The sequence below is a fragment of the Parambassis ranga genome, chromosome 1 (genome assembly GCF_900634625.1).
Source record: "Parambassis ranga chromosome 1, fParRan2.1, whole genome shotgun sequence".
Lineage (NCBI taxonomy): Eukaryota > Metazoa > Chordata > Actinopteri > Ambassidae > Parambassis > Parambassis ranga.
In genome coordinates, this window is record NC_041022.1 from 10,631,678 (window position 1) to 10,650,207 (window position 18,530).

The 18,530-nt window shown below is 40.0% G+C and overlaps 2 protein-coding genes across 2 annotated transcripts in view; both read left to right on the forward strand.

Moving 5' to 3' along the window:
• The window catches only part of dlc1 (DLC1 Rho GTPase activating protein), a 66,397-nt gene extending 62,193 nt beyond the window's left edge, over nt 1-4,204 (forward strand). Inside the window, exons 15-18 of the mRNA XM_028398721.1 lie at nt 838-1,053; nt 1,831-2,048; nt 2,143-2,316; nt 2,408-4,204. Of these exons, the coding sequence (XP_028254522.1) occupies nt 838-1,053; nt 1,831-2,048; nt 2,143-2,316; nt 2,408-2,507 (708 nt within the window). The 3' untranslated portion in view covers nt 2,508-4,204. The remainder of the gene's footprint in view (nt 1-837; nt 1,054-1,830; nt 2,049-2,142; nt 2,317-2,407) is intronic.
• A 3,621-nt stretch (nt 4,205-7,825) lies between these two features.
• Nucleotides 7,826-17,910, forward strand: lonrf1 (LON peptidase N-terminal domain and ring finger 1). Its single transcript, XM_028409370.1, has 12 exons — nt 7,826-8,585; nt 10,777-10,895; nt 11,753-11,875; nt 13,065-13,253; nt 13,378-13,591; nt 13,750-13,855; nt 13,945-14,059; nt 14,170-14,291; nt 14,380-14,538; nt 14,704-14,866; nt 14,939-15,091; nt 16,227-17,910. The coding sequence occupies exons 1-12, from the start codon at nt 7,973-7,975 to the stop codon at nt 16,383-16,385; spliced, it is 2,235 nt and encodes a 744-aa protein (XP_028265171.1). The 5' UTR covers nt 7,826-7,972; the 3' UTR covers nt 16,386-17,910.
• The last annotated feature ends 620 nt before the right edge of the window (nt 17,911-18,530 follow it).

Below are 18,530 nucleotides of genomic sequence, written 5' to 3' on the forward strand. Positions count from 1 at the left end.
ATTCGGTTTGATGACAGAATACAAGGCTCCTTCTGCTCACTACACCATGTCACTGCCACATAGGCAGATGATGTACCGGTTATGTAACTAGTTGATCCAATTCATCTGTGTTATGATTATGTAAAGGAAATGTGTGGACCGGCCTTCTGTTCTGATTTCTTTTAAACTACAGCTTTAAAAAATGCCACAAATCCATGAATTCCCACAAGGAGAGTGCTTGACTGGATAAACAGGAAACTAAAGCATTATACATCCAATTAAAACACCATTCAGCAGGAAGATGCCATCCTCTCTGACCTCCTACTTTAAAAATTAAAAGGCCACACTGTGTGGGTTATTACAATCATTCAAAGTTTAATTAGATTGTGGGGGAGCTTCCTGGCTTCCTGTCATGGTCGCATCGCATAAAAATTCAATTACCATCTCAATTATTTTCTTAAATTGAATTTGGAGGTTTATAAAAGGAAGATGCCTTATGAAATAATTGATTTTCATTTGAAGCAGCCCTTTGTTATCTAATAGGACAATAATATTGTTAGGATTTAATTAAACCCGTAAAAACAGCTATGACATATAAAAGAACATAAAAAATGAGAATGCACCAGGCAAACATGAAGATGAGAACCAGATGTCTTTGCATCCAGGTTGCACTTAATACAGTTTCCCATTAGTTACAATAAGGGGATTGATCTAATAGGAGATAATTGAACATATCTTTGACGTGAGACAGAATATGCACATGAAATTTACAGAAATAACAAAAAGCCAGACATTCCAACACCACCAACAACATGTTTACCCTGTAAATGAATGCGCTGATATCTCCTTCTCCTTCAGATCCCTGAAGAAATGAACCGCTGCAGGAACTCCTACATGGAGCAGGCTCTGTTGCCACAACGCCTGGGGGAGCTTACGGATGAAGAGGCCGGGCAGGGAGGCTACAGGACCTACCTACAGGACAGCCTGGACAGCCTCCTCAAAGAGGCCAAAGACAAGTTCAAAGGTTATGACAGCTGCTCCACACCCGAGCATGCAGAGCTGGCTTGTAGGAAGGTAGGCCCACTTTTTTTTTAAATTATACACACATCATCTGTTTGCTCTGTGCAGCTGCTTTCAGTGTATTTGTTTGTGGCAGAAGAGACAGAACTGGAGAGGGGGGGAAGCACATCATCAATCAGCCTGTCTTTAGTGCATAAACAAACCACAATTCATGAAGTTCACACACACACACAGACACACACACCATCTCTGTTTCCTGTCTTCCCTCATTTCTCTTTCGCCGTGCCTCTCTCCTGCTTCTGTAAATACTGAGTGGAAAACCAGCATTTACGGTTTCCTGTATAGAAACACATCCGTGTGAAAGTGGCCTGGCCCTTGGATTCTCATTCCCATCCCAGTACTGGACTCTATCCCAGAATGACATCAGTTTGACATGGAGACACACACACACACCCTCACTATCCCAGGCCTACATTTCCTGTGTCTAGTGTGCAAGGGGCCTGGATGAGGTTATCTTTTCTCCAGTTTGGAAGTCACAAGGCATCGAGTGTGTGTGTGTGTTCTTTATCATCTGATGGCAGAGTGAAGCAGCTGACTTGGCTAAAGGGCAATGGGAGGTTTTGAAACACAGTCTGACTGTTGTTCAGTGGCTGGATTACCACATCTAATTTGTATAAAATGTATAATCTGACTGATATCTTGTATGAGACACTTGAAAATTCAGAGTTACTGCTTTGACAGGCTGCCTACTTTAGGAAAGTATTATGTTATGTTATCTTATTATTCCCAGAATAACAGTAACTGAAAAGTTCTTTCCCTCTGTTTCTCTAGGTCCATGATGGTTTTCCACTGCGGCTGTGGAAAGTGACCGTGGAGGTTCCTGCAACTCCTGAAGAGGTGTTAACGCGGGTCTTACGAGAGCAGGGACACTGGGATGAGGATCTCCTTGAGAGCAGAGTAGTGGAGACCCTTGATGAGAGAACAGAGGTCTACCAGTATGTCAGGAACACCATGGCTCCACATCCTACTAGAGACCATTTGGTGCTCAGGTAGACAACTGCTATCCTTTTTGTTGTGTTGTTAAAAACAAATACAACTCTATGTTCTAATCTCAATCTAAACTCTGTGTGTACTTTCCTCCAGGACATGGCTAACTGACCTGCCAAAGGGAGCGTGTGCACTAGTGTCTATGTCTGTGGACCATGAAGGAGCACCGGTGGTGGGTGTTCGAGCAAATGTCCTCTCTTCACGATACTTTATTGAGTCCTGCGGAAACAACAAATCCAGACTCACACACATCTCCAGAATCGACTGCAGGTAAGAGCATTATTCACTAGGACCAAACGCAGAATTTTGGATTTACAACAAGCCAGCAGGCTAACCAACATGTCTCTTTCTTCTCATCCAGGGGTCGTTTCCCAGAGTGGTACAATAAACTGTATGGACACTTGTGCGCTGCTGAGGTGGCACGGATACGAGACTCATTCACCGTGCCAATGGACAAATAATAATGTGATGTGCGGTTTGGACAGTTTATTGGAATGAAAGGAAGATGGGGTCTGAGCCTCTTTACCCTATTAAAAACCCTGGATCCTGGATTGAAGGACATTTGTTGCTATATATCAAACGGTTCTGTGTGCTGCTATGAGGACTTGTGTCACACAAACATTTATCTGGACCAGAGGACATGATGTTGTTGATAAAGGATCTATGGTTTATCCAAAGGGGGGTATTGCTTCTGAGAAGCATGGGGGATTCAGTGTGTGTGTGTGTGTGTGTGTGTGTGTGTGTGTGTGTGTGTGTGTGTGTGTGTGCGTGTAAAGCAACAAATGGTTATATTTGTCATACTGCAAAATAATGTGTGCATATACTATTCAGTTCACACAGTTACAGTCGGTGTCTGATGTTCTGTTACAGCAAAGCACAGGAGGAATAGTAGACATTATTATTATTGTTATTATTATTATTATCATGGTAAAATGATTGATGGATCCATGGGTGAAGAAAGTGAATGTGCTGTTAATACGCTAGCTGAGTGGAGATAATAGATGGGATGTAGTGAGGCAGTGGTGGCCGGCTCACCAAAGAAGAAAGTATCAGGTTGAAGAAAGGGCCTCAACTTATCAGGGGTGTAAAATACTAATAACACAGCATAGTGCCAAAAATGAATCCTTCAGGGACAATAGCTGACTGACTAAACTTTAAACGTAAACAGGGAGGTCACACCCCCCTCCATCAGTTCTCCTGATAGAAAAATGACCAAGCAGCAACCTCCTCCTCAACATTAAGGAACGACACAAAAATGCAATTCCACAAATTGCCTGTTGAGGCAGTCTAAACTAGTCAATCCCCCCAAAAAAACTCATTTCAACAGCTAGTAATCAACCAGGTCCTGTTGCATGTAAAATTTAAACATAACTCATCCATTTAAATTCCATTAGGGCTTAAATCTGAATAATAATCATCTCAATTCTGTACCCGTATTTGGATTAACCAAGACTGCAAAAATAGTGGCGGCTAGAAGCTGGAGCCTCACACAGAGCTCCAAAATCATGTTTGTTTATGGTGTATAGGACAGATGCAGGTAGAAGGAGAGACATACAAATAAAAAAAGAGTGATAGTAAACTTACATACTTACATCCTGAGGGCATAATGAGTCATGTACAGTTTTGTTTTCTTTTTCAGGAAATAACTCGGAAATCTGATTAAGAAGACTGACAGAACTATGTTTTTGTAATTGCTGCTGTGAAAGTGACACACATTTATATATATATATAGTGCTACACATGTCAAATATCCAATTTAATTTCATGGCGACCAACAGATTTCATGGACCAAATTAAAAGGAAGGAAATGGTTAGAATTAAGCTTTCCCTCATTATTAAAAGAGGGTGTTTTGTTTAGAGCACAGCACAATTCACAGTTTTGAATGAGTGTTGAAAGACCTGACACAAACTTGTATACTATTTAAATTTGCTTTTGATGTACATGAGAAAAACAGTGCACTGCTCTGAGTTTCAGCAGAAACCTCCAACTGGTCCTATAAGAGAAGAAAACACATGGGGAAAAAAATGGTCCTTTTATAAAGGTGGAGATTTTACAGGTTTTACTGTAAAGAAGAGGGCAGATTGAATGTGTGGTTTTAAAGGAAGGAAAAATATCTTTTGCGTAAGCTTCTTTCTCTGTACTGTCCTGTCAGTGTTTTAAAAAAAAAAACAAGAAGAAGATATGGGTCCCTGTAACACTTCTCTCATTCACTCACGCTTCTATCTGAGGGTGTTCAGTTGTATGATTAATTCACTAAGCAAATTGTTCGTATCATAAATGTGTTAACTGTGTCCCTGCCAAATAATAACGCATGACAATGACAGTTAATTTAAAGCAAATATATTTATACCTCAGATATATGTTTGTTTTGTATCATACCATTCTATTTTATTTTATTGTACATGTTAAGCTTTGTGTTACAGAAATTAAATGTTTTATCTTTTTTATTAATATTATTTCTGTACAGGTTAATCAAAGTGCACTATTAAATGTATTAAAAAATCATGTGTGTTTGTCTTATGTAATAATGCAATGGTATCCGCTGTTTTACATCAACAAAAATGTCTGCCTTTGTTCTGCTTGAACTCCTTCATAATCCCTGCAATCACTTGTTTACACTACAATCTGTTCCAAGTAACCTCGTCAGACCAACTCTGATTTCCTCACCTCCTCTCCTCGCCACATCTACTCTGCCGTCATTCCAGTACAGTAATTCCATGATTGGACCGGAGAGGCTGAGTAGATGGTGAGCTCACCGCTTGTCTTATTCCTTACATAACAGTTTCATATAGCAGAAGACAATGGCAGCTGTTGTGCTGCAGTTGGCCTGTTCTAGAAGAGGCAGACTAAACAAGGAGGAGGGCAGTCATGCGGCAAAGTAGAGGTGGGGTGCACAGGGGTCCAAGTGCGGTGGGGGGTGTATTGTACCCCTTTATGTTTTTAAATTGCTCAGCAGATTAAAAGTACTGGGGAAATGTCTTTGCCATGGGCTGTTCTTGTTTTTTGCTCTGATCCAAACACGTGATTTGTTATGATCTTTAGAATTGGTGTGTGTGTTTCCACAGATCTAGTATTTTCCATGCAGTGTGTGTGTGTACAGTGTGACAGCAGAAACAAGTGTTGACTTGACTGTGAAAGCCCACAGTCAAGTCAATGTCTTTATGCTGGCATGAACACTTCATGAACTCCTGAGTGCAACACAAAACAGAGCTGCCAAAGAGGCACACTCACCTTTATTAGTCATGTCCATTCAACAGATTGGTCTTTGCATACCATGCCATGAGTCCCACGCACTTCAAATGCTGGTATGTTTTTTGCATGTACTTGTGCTTGTGGGTTTTGTTTTTTTTGCATTTCTTGAGAACCCAAACACCTCTGTGAGATTATGCAGAGCTAGATAACGCTGACCAAGAGAGTCAGCACCACAGCTGCATTCCTGCTCCGCTGTTTGAGAATCAAACACAGAAGGTTTCCCACATTGATAAATGAATATGTACGTGTGCATTCCTCAGTGTGTGACTGTGTGTGTGTGTGTGTGTTCTTCAGTTTGTCAAGAACAGTGTGAAACATTAGTAATATGTTTCACACATATATATATATATATATATATAGTCCCATACCTACAAACAGACACAAGCTAATCTGCTTGTTACAGATTATTCCAGAGTGTAGTGGAAGTTTTTCTTTAAGCATTCACACGGACATGATCAGTTAATAGAAAATCCCACAGACATGCCAAATATCGGAGATGAACTGTAGGTCACATACCTCTATGTGTACTGGAACGTTCTGATGGATCACTTGTACTGCTGTTGTGGCAACACAAATGGTATGTTGCTGTGATAAGGCCATATTTTAAGTCAACATGGAAAAGTGCTTCACGATGTTCCTACAGTGGAACTCGTCCTCATTCCTAAATGCTTCTCAGAAGCCCCAAACACACTGGAAGAGAGGCTGTTGACAGATTTTGTGATTTGTTTTTTTGTTTGTTTGTTTGTTTTCAAAGTTTCAAGTAATGCTCTTTTCTAAATGTGTTAATAAAAACACAAACATCACAGTGAGCCAAAAGTAATGTATGGTATGATTACAGTAGTGCCTGGTGTAAATTGTCTAAACTGACATCTGTCTATGATGTTTTACTTTCTGATCCAGCCTTGTGCGGTACATGAGGTAAAGACCTGAAACCCACTCACTATCTGTCTTTAAATGTCTGAAGCCTAACGCCAGGTGTCACTAAATATGAACTGGCTGCAGGTCACAAGTTTAATAACTATGTTAGAACATGTCTAACATAGGTCAACACTGCCCCCTGGTGGATGTATGCACACACTATCTGCGCCTTTATTCCTTATTTCACCTTATGCACACATGTCATCATTAACCTTTTGTCTTTACCTCTTCTAAAAAATTAAAAACACATTTTAGTTAAAAAACAATCTAGGTTGGCAGAACTGAAGAAGACTTGGGGGAGTGGTGAAACGTCTTCAAAAAACAATCCTTGAGTCCAGTTGCCTCGATTTAAACTTTTGGAAATGACTATGACCTGGATGAATGAGAGCATCCACAGATATAAATCTAAATGAAGGTCTTTCAAGTGGCCACAGAGATGACTAATGGACAAGAGAGTAAGAGGGGCCACTGGTAGCTTTCCTTTAAACTAGATTGATAGTTACTGGACACATTGCTGTGGAATACTTGCTGCGAGCTGCTGACGCAGATACAGCCAGAAAAAGATCCAGCCTGCTGAGCAGGTTGCCAGTGATCACGCTAATAAATTGTGTCCACATGAGTAATTTCACACTTTGACCACTTGAGGTCAGTGTCCCTGTACAATGCACAATTGCGCCAACCTTCTCCGCCACTCGGCTATGTTATGCAAAGTCTGTCCAAAGTTTATCCAAACTGTTACAACACTACATGCAGTAATAACGTCGTGTCTGATGCCATGATGCACTGAGTGTCTCCTGTCATCCATGCTTGATGCATGATTAAATCATATAGGATGTCAGATATATCGCAGCAGAATCGTGTATGTTGCACGATTCATTTTTGTGCTTTGCTCACTGAAACGTCGCAGCAAGACTGTCCCTAATGTGTTGCAGTTAGATAACACGTTTCAGGCTTTTCCCCCTCACACAATCATAACACTTTCAAAAATAGAATGTGCATTCTTATGAACCACACTGTGGCGTTATCCTTATTTATGCTTCTATTATTTTCAGTAAATCATTTTTTTTGCTTAATGCTCTGTTATAAATAAAAGAAGACATGGATTCATGGCCTCAGCCTCTGACACCGCTGCGTTTTTGGAAGTTCAGTTTATGTTTTATCTGACACGTTACTAAGTATAGTCTCCAGGAGATGACAGTATAGGAGGTGACAGAACAACATGTTGTGACAGCAGATCTGCAGAGAGCGGCTCTTGTGCCAAAGTATTCTGAACTTATTTATCTGTTCTCGGGAAGACAATAAATAAAACAGAAAGGCCTGAGCCCTTTAATATCAAGCACAGATTTTCACATCAATCCAAGTGTTCACATGTAAACAGTGTTAATGGACAAAAGCAGGAAAGAAGCATTAGAAATGTGACATTAAATACATATTCAACGTTTTAACATTTAAACGTTTTAAGTGTTTCTATTAAGAAATTAAATCGTGGTCGAACGTAAGTGTAGGAAAAGTTTAAATAAGGGCGCTGAAATCTGGCCGGGTCGCTCAACTGCGCCTCTTTCTCAGTTATGAAACTTTCCAGCTCAGGTTTTGTAACTGAGCCTTCCCGACCAATCACGGCACGACTCGGCTGATCACGTGACCGCACATTTTTATGTAACAAATGAGTATCTATGGAGAAGTCTGTTCACTACACTGTCAGGGACCGTAGAAATGCATAGCAGAAAATAACATTTTGTTTCCTCTGATGTTAACATGTCGCTCAAACCACAAGTGGCGGACGCGGCGGAGGAGAGAAGCGCCTTCTTCATAGGCGCTGACTGGGACAACGTCTCCGAGGAGGAAGAGGATCACGACCATCATCAACTTTTACTTCAGAAAGCTAACGCTTTAGCATCTGAAGACTGCCTCAAAGAAGCCATTGACTGGTTCTCGGTGGCTATGCGCTATGGCCCCGTACGACCCGAGCAATTAAGTACTTTTGTGGAGTGTATCCTGCGCAACTTTAAGCGGAAAGCGGCTGGGCCGGGCGAGCTGACAGGCCACAGCAGGGACACAGGGTCCAGCTCTGAGGACGACGTGTTTGACTGTCCCAACTGTCATAGCTTTTTAGGCGAACCTGTGACCTTAGTCTGTGGACATTCGTATTGTAAGAGGTGTTTACAACGACGGCTGCTCTCTAAATGTAAGCTGTGTAGTGAACCTGCGAGGGCCGAGTCGAAAGCTAATGTCATTTTTTGCGGACTTTTAGAAAAATGGTTCCCAGAAGAGGTAAAAAAGTCAAAAACATTAAGCGAAGTGGACGCGTTGTGCAAGGGAAACAGCTACCAAGAGGCCGTGTCATTAGCAACTACTGTCATAGAGTCAGGTGAGTGTTATTATCACAGCCTTAGCATCCATGTTGTCAAAAGAGGTGTGTTTGTTTACTGCGCACGCTCAGTGAGCATAACAACAACGTGGCGTGTTATTGGCACCGCAGTGCGTTTAAAATGACACCAGAACATGACACTGTGATGGTGTTTATTATCAGGATATTCAGAAGGGGTAATATGAGTTAGTTCTACTGACCAACATTTTTAAAACCCGGCATCATTACACCATGTGTAGTTCTGGTATCAGTCTCCTCCCATTGGCTGTAGGCCCTGCTTACGAAATTTCACAAACTGAGCATGCGCGCTGTGTGCAAGTTGCATAAGGCAGGTCGTGACACACTGGAGCAGGTTTTGTAACTTATCAAAAAAGGGAGGGTGTTTGCATTTTGTAATTGTTATGGCTGTTACGAGTCACGGTTTCATAAATGTCTTATAAAGGGTAATGGACGTAGTGTTTATGGGTCAATCAGGGGACAGGGAAGGCTGGTGGTCTACACAGACACGCAGCAAAGCTTTTGTAACGTTATGCAATGACAAACAAAACCAAGCTACTTCTGTCAGGATTAATCGTATTGGCAAGAAAAACTAGTGTAGGTAATATCAAAAGTTATCTATGACCTTTAAAAATGACACAAACACATACAAAACATGTGTCTCAATGCAGCTGCCAGCTTTCTGTTATATTATCAAAGAATTATGACCTGTCTTCTTGGAACTAGAAAGCACAACATCACCTTAAATGGCATGGTGGTTGTGAGTATGACACTGTCAGGCAAGAATAGATTTTTTTTTTACTTCATGATCACTAAATCCCAAATTGCATCTAGTCATGCTGGATTAACTAGACGCCTTTCTTTGATTTCTGCTTTTCCTAGTCATGTGCTGAAGGTGTCTGTCAAAGTTGCTCAGGACTATCAACGTGGAACCCTGTTGACCTCTGTCTCACTCATAATACATTAACCAGCAGCATTTTATCAGGACACCTAGTGGAAGGCTTAACATAAATAAGAAATTGACCTACGCTTGAAATGCCTGGACATCTGATGGAAATAATTAATCAATAATGATCAGTGACACATAACATTAGGTTTAAGGACAATCTTACAATCCTCTAATATTTTATTAATGAATCAAAACATTTCAAAAGTCAATCACATTTACATTATTATTTGCATTCCTTTCCTTTTATCTTTAGTTCTTATAAAAATTGTTGAGGGAATAATTAAATAAAAAACTTTGACATTAACAAGTGGAGGCATGGCCTCCGTTGTTCCTACAGTGTTGACTTCGGGTGGGGTAATGAAATCAGTGTAATATTTAGGTCCACATGCGGTATATCGCCACCGCATCTCAACGACTGTCATTCCACATGGAGGATTGCAGTCTGACACCTCTGTTGAAGTGAGGCATTCACACACACCACCTGCTTTTGACAGTGCTGGCCCACATTGCTGCAGACAACCCATACAACATGACAGAGACTTCTTCTAGATATTGAATGATGATGACTCACTGATGTAATGATGATAAACAAACTCAGCTTTTTGAATTACTGTCTGACATTTATAAGAAAAATGAGCTGGGCCTTAATGTGTATCAGTGAAAGGTAATACATTACAGAGAGTGATAGTGTGCACTTGATGCAGAAATGTAAATAAATTGAACTTTTAATGGAATGCATATCAGCATAGCTTGGTAATTCATCAGTTGATCATCTCATGACAGAATACTTGCTGATAACAAGTAGCTTTTGTTGGGCCAAATGTTTGATTTAAACGTAGCTATCATCTGACGAAATATATGGCTGTGTTCCTGCTGTCTTTTTCAGATAAATTTAGTCACATGTGAAAGTTTTTAGACAAGGCATGTCAGGATCTGTAACGCTTTTGCTCTTTATCCAACCTGTGAACAGATATATATAAGCCACTGAACTCTTGCTGCTCAATTAGGCTTATGCAATATATTTTCCTTGCAGAGAATTCATTGACACAGTTAATTTGGGTGTTCTCATGTGATTATGCAATACATGACTTGGATCTGTTGAGGTAAAAACAACCTACCTGTGCAACTAGAAAATGTAATGTAGGCTTGCCCAGTAAAATGGTTTACAGTTTCTTCTGTTTAAATGAAAAAATACCATTTCTTTTACACATTGAAGATTTTTTTTTCTCCTTGTGGTCCCTGCAGATCCAGACACGACAGCGGTGGTGCGACTGTCTCGAGCGGAGGCATACATGTCTCTGAAACAGTACCGTCTGGCTTTGGAGGACATAGAGTTTTGTTCCAGGTCCAGCTTGTCTGCTGAAGTAGGTCACTTTCAGAACACTGCAGTAATTTGTCACATCATAACAAAAACAGTATGACATTAATGAACAACAAGGAATAATGCTTTCATTTAAAGCACAAATGTTTTATACATATGAATGTTTCGTCTGTGAGTATGCCAGACTCAGTGCCAAGCAATTTGTTGGTGTCACAAGGATGGTGGTGGCATTGCCAAGCGCTGTACACATGCTCACATAGCTGCCGGTTACTCAGTGTAATCTGGTATGTGTTCAGTCTGTTAGGCAGTCTGTTCTAGTATATTGGTCAGCCAAGCATTACTGAAAAAACATTTACCCTGAAAGGTACAAACAAGGGGTCACCTTGTTGTGGTGCCCTGTCATGGGATTATAGTTGTTACAAGTTAATGACCTGTAAACTGAAGCTCAGTTTAAAGATGCTATGTTTATTTGTTTGGTATAGCATGCATTGACCTAGGCAGCTTAACACACAAGGAGCAGAATACTCTCTATTTAGTGATGCGGTTTGTTTGTTTACAAGGTCCATTTATAACAGCCTTGTGCTGTTTATAGTGTTGTATAAAAGGGATTCTCCTCATCTAAATATGTTACAAAAGAGTATCATACCTTAATGAAGGTTTTCTAGACTGCAACTGAGAATGCAGTGATTAAGGTCAAAACTACTAATGCTTTTACATCACATGCAGGAGCCTGGATGTTTGTTGAAAGAGTTATGTGATTTTTGTGTCATGTCATATATATTGATTGATCACTCAATGGTGTACATATAAAATGTACTATTTATTCTGTCTATGTGCTACAGTAGTTTAAAAAATGTTTGTTTGTGTGTACTCAGTAAATATGTCTCTCCCCTCTTTCAGGCTCTGTTTAGAAAAGCTATGGTGTTGCATGAAATGGGCGAAGTCAACGAGTCTCTCCAAGTCTTCCTCCACTGTCTGGCTGTTGACGAAGACTTTCCTTGTGCTAAAAGACAAGTGGAGAAGGTGAGAAAAAGTTCTGATATATTGCATCCGTCTGCTGTAGAAGTGTGGAAAAACAAATATTAGGCTTTGCTGTCATCTTGAAGGTTGTTAGCTAAGCTGAGTTATTATAGTGTTTACATAAGTAAGCAGTACACTGGAAGCCAAAGAGAAATTCCTAAAGCATTGATTCAATGGGGTACAAAAGATCTGCACAAGCCATTTGTTCAGTTTTTATATATCTAGCATCTGCTGTTATACTAGGTCAATGTGGTGTCTTGCATAAAAGAGTTTAATTACTAAACATTTTAATTGGAAACATAATAGAGATGCTATGTTTCAGAAGTGTGTGTTTCAGTGGGATTCATAGTACAATGTGCATTACCCTTATCTTTTTCTCAGCCTTAAACTTTGCTTGTTTTTTTGTGTTTTTTAGCCTGAGCCCGACCTTAAAATCAAAAATATGATTGCATAAGTTATTAGTGGGTTCTCGTCCTGTGACTCTGCCTGTAATGATGTTAGTACCACTTAATAAAAGGACCACATCAGTTGGTTATATAAGTGACCTTCTGTTGACTAACATATGGTACTGTATACAGTTTTAGAATAACAGTTTGAGAGTACTACAGAATTAATACAGTTAACATGCTTGCTGCTAATGTAACAATGTGGTGTAATCATGTCATAATTATTAATATATGATGTTTTTCACTGGGGAAACGGTATGTAAAATTGATTGGACGTGTTGTTTAGGGTGATATTAATATCCTACCTAAAATCCTGATGGCTGAACACTCAAATCTGCACAGCTCTGTCCAGGGCATCAATTTTAGCAGTATCATTATTATTGTATCAGAATCAGCTTATATTTATCAGCTAATCGCTATTAGTCCTTTTTGAAAGTCTGTGTTTTGTAAACAGTTTTCAAATTTGAAACTAATCTTTTATCAATCCTTAAAGTGTGTAATTTTGCAGCACACTGTAAATACAGTAAGGGCATATATTTTGCTACTTGGCTGTTGAACAGTAGATTACTCACCCTTGAGAATCAATTATCTCTTAGGACTGTCTAAGGATTGTGACAGTTTTATTTATTTATACAATATTTATGGTAAAACAGCTCGATGTACACAGAAAGGCTGTTCTCATGTTCTTCCAACCCTTCTGAATGAATGCCTGTTCCCTTCAATGACAAACTGAATTCTTGTTGCAGATTTTGTGTGATCTGCTCTCGCCAGCAGATGAGAATGTGAAGATTGGCCTGAGGGAAACGACACAGAACACATTGCCTCACTTGCGTAGTAAAACCCTTGTAGCAGATGCTCAAACTCAACCGCACAGCCCTGTCCAAAGACAGCAACAGGTCCGCGCTGCCTCTGCACACCACGTGGAAGATCAAGAGGTACTAACATGTTGTTACTACAATATTAATATGTTTATTAATGGACAGATTCAGTGCAGTTGTTGCAACATCACTATACAAACCACCATCCTCTTCTTACCCCAACCCTTTTGTCATTATCCAGAAGCGCTGGGAAAGTTTAGAGCGGCCTGGTCTGAGCCGAGCTCATTCACTACGAGTGCACAGCTCTGGCTGTAGTGAAGAGGGCTTAAAGAGGGTTTGCTCTGCTCCTCAACTAGGAGACCAGGACAAGGGGAGTCTGCTGAAGAGGAAGCTGTCAGTGTCAGACACTGAACCCTGTGTTGTGGACAGTGGAAGTAGCAAGCATAAAAAACAAGGTGAGTTGCAAAACCATTTCGATTGTACTACATTATACTGTTTTGTATTTTGATTGAATAACCCAATATTAAATTGTAACTATAATACAGTGCTGATAAAAATCATATTAGATGTTTTAAAGACTATAAAAAATGTTCTTTCCTCTGGTTAAATTTAGGTGTTGCAAAAGGCTCCAAACAAAAAACCGCCAAAGCTAAAACCTGCAGAAGTATTCCTGAAGACCTGCTGGACCCTAATGACTTGGAATGTTCTCTCTGCATGAGGTAAGGACTTACTACACGCCGCAGTGCTTATGCAGTTGTAAACATGACCAAACAGGTGGCTGATTGTTGCATTTATATGATCAAAACAGACTGTTTTATGAACCTGTGACAACACCGTGTGGCCACACCTTCTGTAAAAACTGTCTGGAACGCTGCTTGGACCACACACCTCAATGCCCCCTATGTAAAGAGAGTCTAAAAGAGGTAAGGTACCAATCATAGTATGTTGGAAATCTCTGGCTCACTTCTAATTTTTAATTAATTTAAACAAGTGTTCTAAGGGTTTTAATAATCTCATATCCTCCTCTCTCCAGTATCTAGCACTTAGGAAGTATGAGCTGACAATTGTCTTGGGCACGCTGATCAAACAGTATTTTGGTCAGGAGTATGCAGAGAGAACTAAAAATCACGTGGAGGAGACCAGAGAGCTCTCTGAGTAAGCAGCCTTTTCATGCTCTAATTTTACTTCCAGTGTTCATAAACTATTCGAACCTAAATTATTTTTCTCTTTGCTCTCTATGTAGCCTGACAAAGAACGTGCCTATCTTTGTGTGCACCATGGCATACCCCACTGTGCCTTGTCCGCTGCATGTCTTTGAGCCACGTTATCGCCTCATGATTCGCCGCTGCATGGACACAGGCACGCGGCAATTTGGGATGTGTATTAGTGATCCCCAGAAAGGGTAAGCCAGCATGCACAAACAGTCAGGTTTCATATGAAGTAATAGACAAAGATCCTTAGCATCAGACAGTCATACATGTGTACATGAGATTTTCTCTACATTTCTGTTCGATGTCATCATACAGGATAAACCTGTTGTAACCACACTGTGTATCTGTCACTGCAGGTTTGCAGACTATGGCTGCATGCTCATCATCAGGAGTGTCCATTTCCTCCCAGACGGACGGTCAGTAGTTGACACCATTGGAGGAAAACGCTTCCGGGTCCTGTCCCGGGGAATGAGGGATGGTTACAGTACTGCTGACATTAAACACCTGGAGGACAGCAGGGTAGGAACCATAGTCATTATAAATTATGTTTTTTTAGTTGAGATGTATTAACTGCTCATTCTTGCCTTTAAGGTGGAGGACAGTGATGAACTAGCCGGTCTACAAGAGCTGCATGATGCGGTGTATGAGCAGGCCCGAGTCTGGTTCCAGAACCTAAAGATTCGCTTCCACAACCAGATCCTGCAGCACTTCGGACCAATGCCAGAACGAGAAGATGATATTCAGGTACAACGTTGTCCGTGCTGTTACTAGAGGCGTGCTTAACTTCTCACATTGCTTAATATCTTGAATTACACAATACTGATATATCATTTAATTGAATTGCATGTAGCTATTACTATAACACAAAAATTCACCTGATGTACTGGGTGGCTGAAATGACAGGATGGATATGCCTTCTGCATAATTTAACTTTAGGAGCTTATAAAAAGCATCATTTTTCTGTATGCATTGCCTAGCAGGTGTTGTGATGGTCCGAGTTGTTATTTTCAGATCTGCTCAATTTAAGGTTGTTCTATTCCAAGTAATGCAGGTGTTTGTAAAGTGCTTATTGCTGCAGTACATAAAATTGTCATTCAAAAACTGGAGCATCTCTTGACACACTTTCCCTTGGGGGGAAACCCACATTGCCACGGATTTACCTGCTTCAGAGGTCTTAATACACACAGTCGCTGCGTGCACTCAGCTGTGACTTCAGCTTGCAGCCCACAGCGCTGCAAAGGATTACAGCTCTGTTCTTAGGACAACCTCAGGGCGGAGTCTATTGACAATATAGGCTAAAGAGCTTAATGGGTGCTTCATACCTAATCCTGCTGGCCCGGTTGCATCAGAGCAGTGTCATGAAAAGGATCCCCAACTATACCATGTGCACACAGACACTAGTATAGCAGCAACTGTGATTTTTTTTTTACTGTTATGTAATTTCCAAACATGTCTGTCTCACGGCAGCATATAGAAATTCTTTGGCAAATAGCCAGAAGTTTTACAGTGGAATGTAGCTTCACTTCAAATCCTTCTAAGCATGTTTTGTAACTGGCTCAACTGCCCAAACGGCAAGAAACTTTTTTTTAGCTGTGTAATGCAGTCGTGCATTCCTTGTGCGGATTACTTTAATGGTCATTTAACAGTTACAGAACAATCAGCTTCTGTAATATGAACAGGATCAAAGTAGTAGAAATGGGTAGACAGGAACTATTGATTTGTTATTATTGTTCTGAGCCAATGAGTACAGTAGACTCAAGTCCAGATTGCTGATACTGACAGCATTCTCTGTGCTGTACTATAAATTTGCCTCAGTCTCATGTCTTTGTTGTGCTAAAGAATATCACAAAAAACCTTACTTTTTTATTTCATCCTTTAGGCTACTCCAAATGGTCCAGCCTGCTGCTGGTGGCTTCTGGCAGTTCTGCCCATCAACCCTCGGTACCAGCTTTCAGTCCTCTCCATGACCACCCTCAAAGAACGATTGGAGAAGATCCAGCACATCCTCACATATTTGCAGAGCATCCCCAGCAACTAGAGAGCTTCCCCATAACAAACAGGATCCTTTGGACTTTGAAGTGACTCTCACTAACTTACGTTCTTACTGCCACCTCATCTCTTTATGTTTCTTTATATAGCCGAGACCCCTACATTTTAATTTCAGTACCAGATCAGTGGATCACTAACACCAGAGGACACTAAAACCAGAGGAATGGCCAAATCACCTCAGGGATACTTCCACTGACACATTTTTTGTGTTGCAAAATTAGACAAAAGTGACCGTAGTTATTTTCATCTGTTCTTATTCTTAATGCAGTTAATCATTCATAAAAACTTCCTGAATGATTGTGGGAAATTTACTGTAGAAGAGCAGTAACTATTACATTTGGTTTGTATTATATTATTGCTATCAAGGAAGACGGAGTAGTCTATCTAAAAAACTTTATGATTGGCATATGGTTTTTTTCTTATATCATCATTCATGAGATGAGCAATCCTGGATGTGAGATGTTTGTTTAGAGGAGATTTAAGTGATTTTGCAAGGCAAAATCAGAGATGATGAAAGTGCAGAATGTGACGACAAGATAATCATAAATATACATTATATACACAGCACTTTTTAAGGCACCTGAAGATGCCAGAAGATGTTATCCAGTGCAGTTTAAGGGAGGTTTGTCCAAAACACACACAAGGGCTGGTGTATGTGTACCAATCACTGATGAAAGTATTACTCTTTATTGAGCATCCCACTTTCTTCATATTTTTCTCACATGCTCACTGCCTCCATCGCTGCTTCTCCTGAGTGGCTAAGGACCTTGATGCTGAGGCGATTTGTGCTTCGTCCCATCTTTTTTGAGTTTCTTCCAGGTTCTGACATGAGTTCAGAGGAAGTTGTGGCTGTATCACGTTAAGTACTTCTTCCTGCGATGGCTTCACGACTGGCCCTGTCTTCTCTGGATGGCTCTTCCACATGTTTTCTCATTCTCTGGGATGCTGTCAGAGTGTGAGGAATTTTGCAGTGAAAGTGGATCTGTTCCTGCATTATGCGTCTCTCCCTTAAGCCAAAATAAAGAAAAACTCAGCTTCCCATTAAATTAACTTAAAGTGAGATAATTTATAAGTAAAAATATATTTGTACATTCTGACTGTGAGTTTGTATTAGAAATTTTAAGAGGTCTTGCAATACTACAAAAATTCAAAACCAGAATAAACAGCATGTGTTCAGCAAATGGGTTAGCATTATAGTTACTCACAGTAAAAGCTGCTCTCTCTCAGCGTGGAGAGGGGTAATTGCCTTACACCATCTTGCATTGTGATTTTAACAACACGATGCATTGGCTTGGTTACCATTCCTTTTTTCACTATAGCATGAAGTATGTTTGTTTTTTCAATTAGTTTGAGCTACCACATGTTCATAATGTCAGTTAGGACTCAGCTTACAATAGAAGTCAAGGCTGTTGTATGTGAACCATTTGTACAAAGGCTTTTTGGACAGATCTTGCTTTTTGCTCAGATGTTTTAAGTTATCAATTTTCAATTAAAATGCACTTCCTTTTTTTCAACACCAGCCTCACAGTTCCTACATTATTCAAAAATGTATTAAAAGACTGCACTGTACATGTCCTGAAGCTTTTCAGTGCTCCAAAAAAGTCTTTATTCATAACAGTGCAAGGTAAAAACAATTATATTTACATAACTGTTATTAGTGCAGTGATTTTAAATGATTAGATTTGGGTACCAAAGCCAGGCAGGTGACGTAGAGAATCAGTTATTTTCATCTGTTTTTAAACCAGTGAAAAGAGCAAAGGAAAACACAGAAAAGTATCAAAAATAGGTCTTTGGCAGAAAACCGTTGACTGTCATCACCATCATCCCGCCATTCAGAATATGGTGATGAAAAAGAACAATATTCCCAAGCTTAAACACCAGAAAATGAAAAAATGAGTAAAAAAAAAAAGAAAAGATGAATCACATGTACATTTTCAAGCCACAGGAGGGCGACAATGCAGCATTATTGCTACATACACAGGCAAGTGTTTCATAACTCACCTTTTACCCACTTATAAAAAAAAACTTATTATAAAAATATAAAGATCTCTGCTTCATCTAATCAGATGTGTCTTTAAAAGTAAAAGGATTATAATAGCAGGATGCTGACTGTGGCCTACATACAAACCGAAGA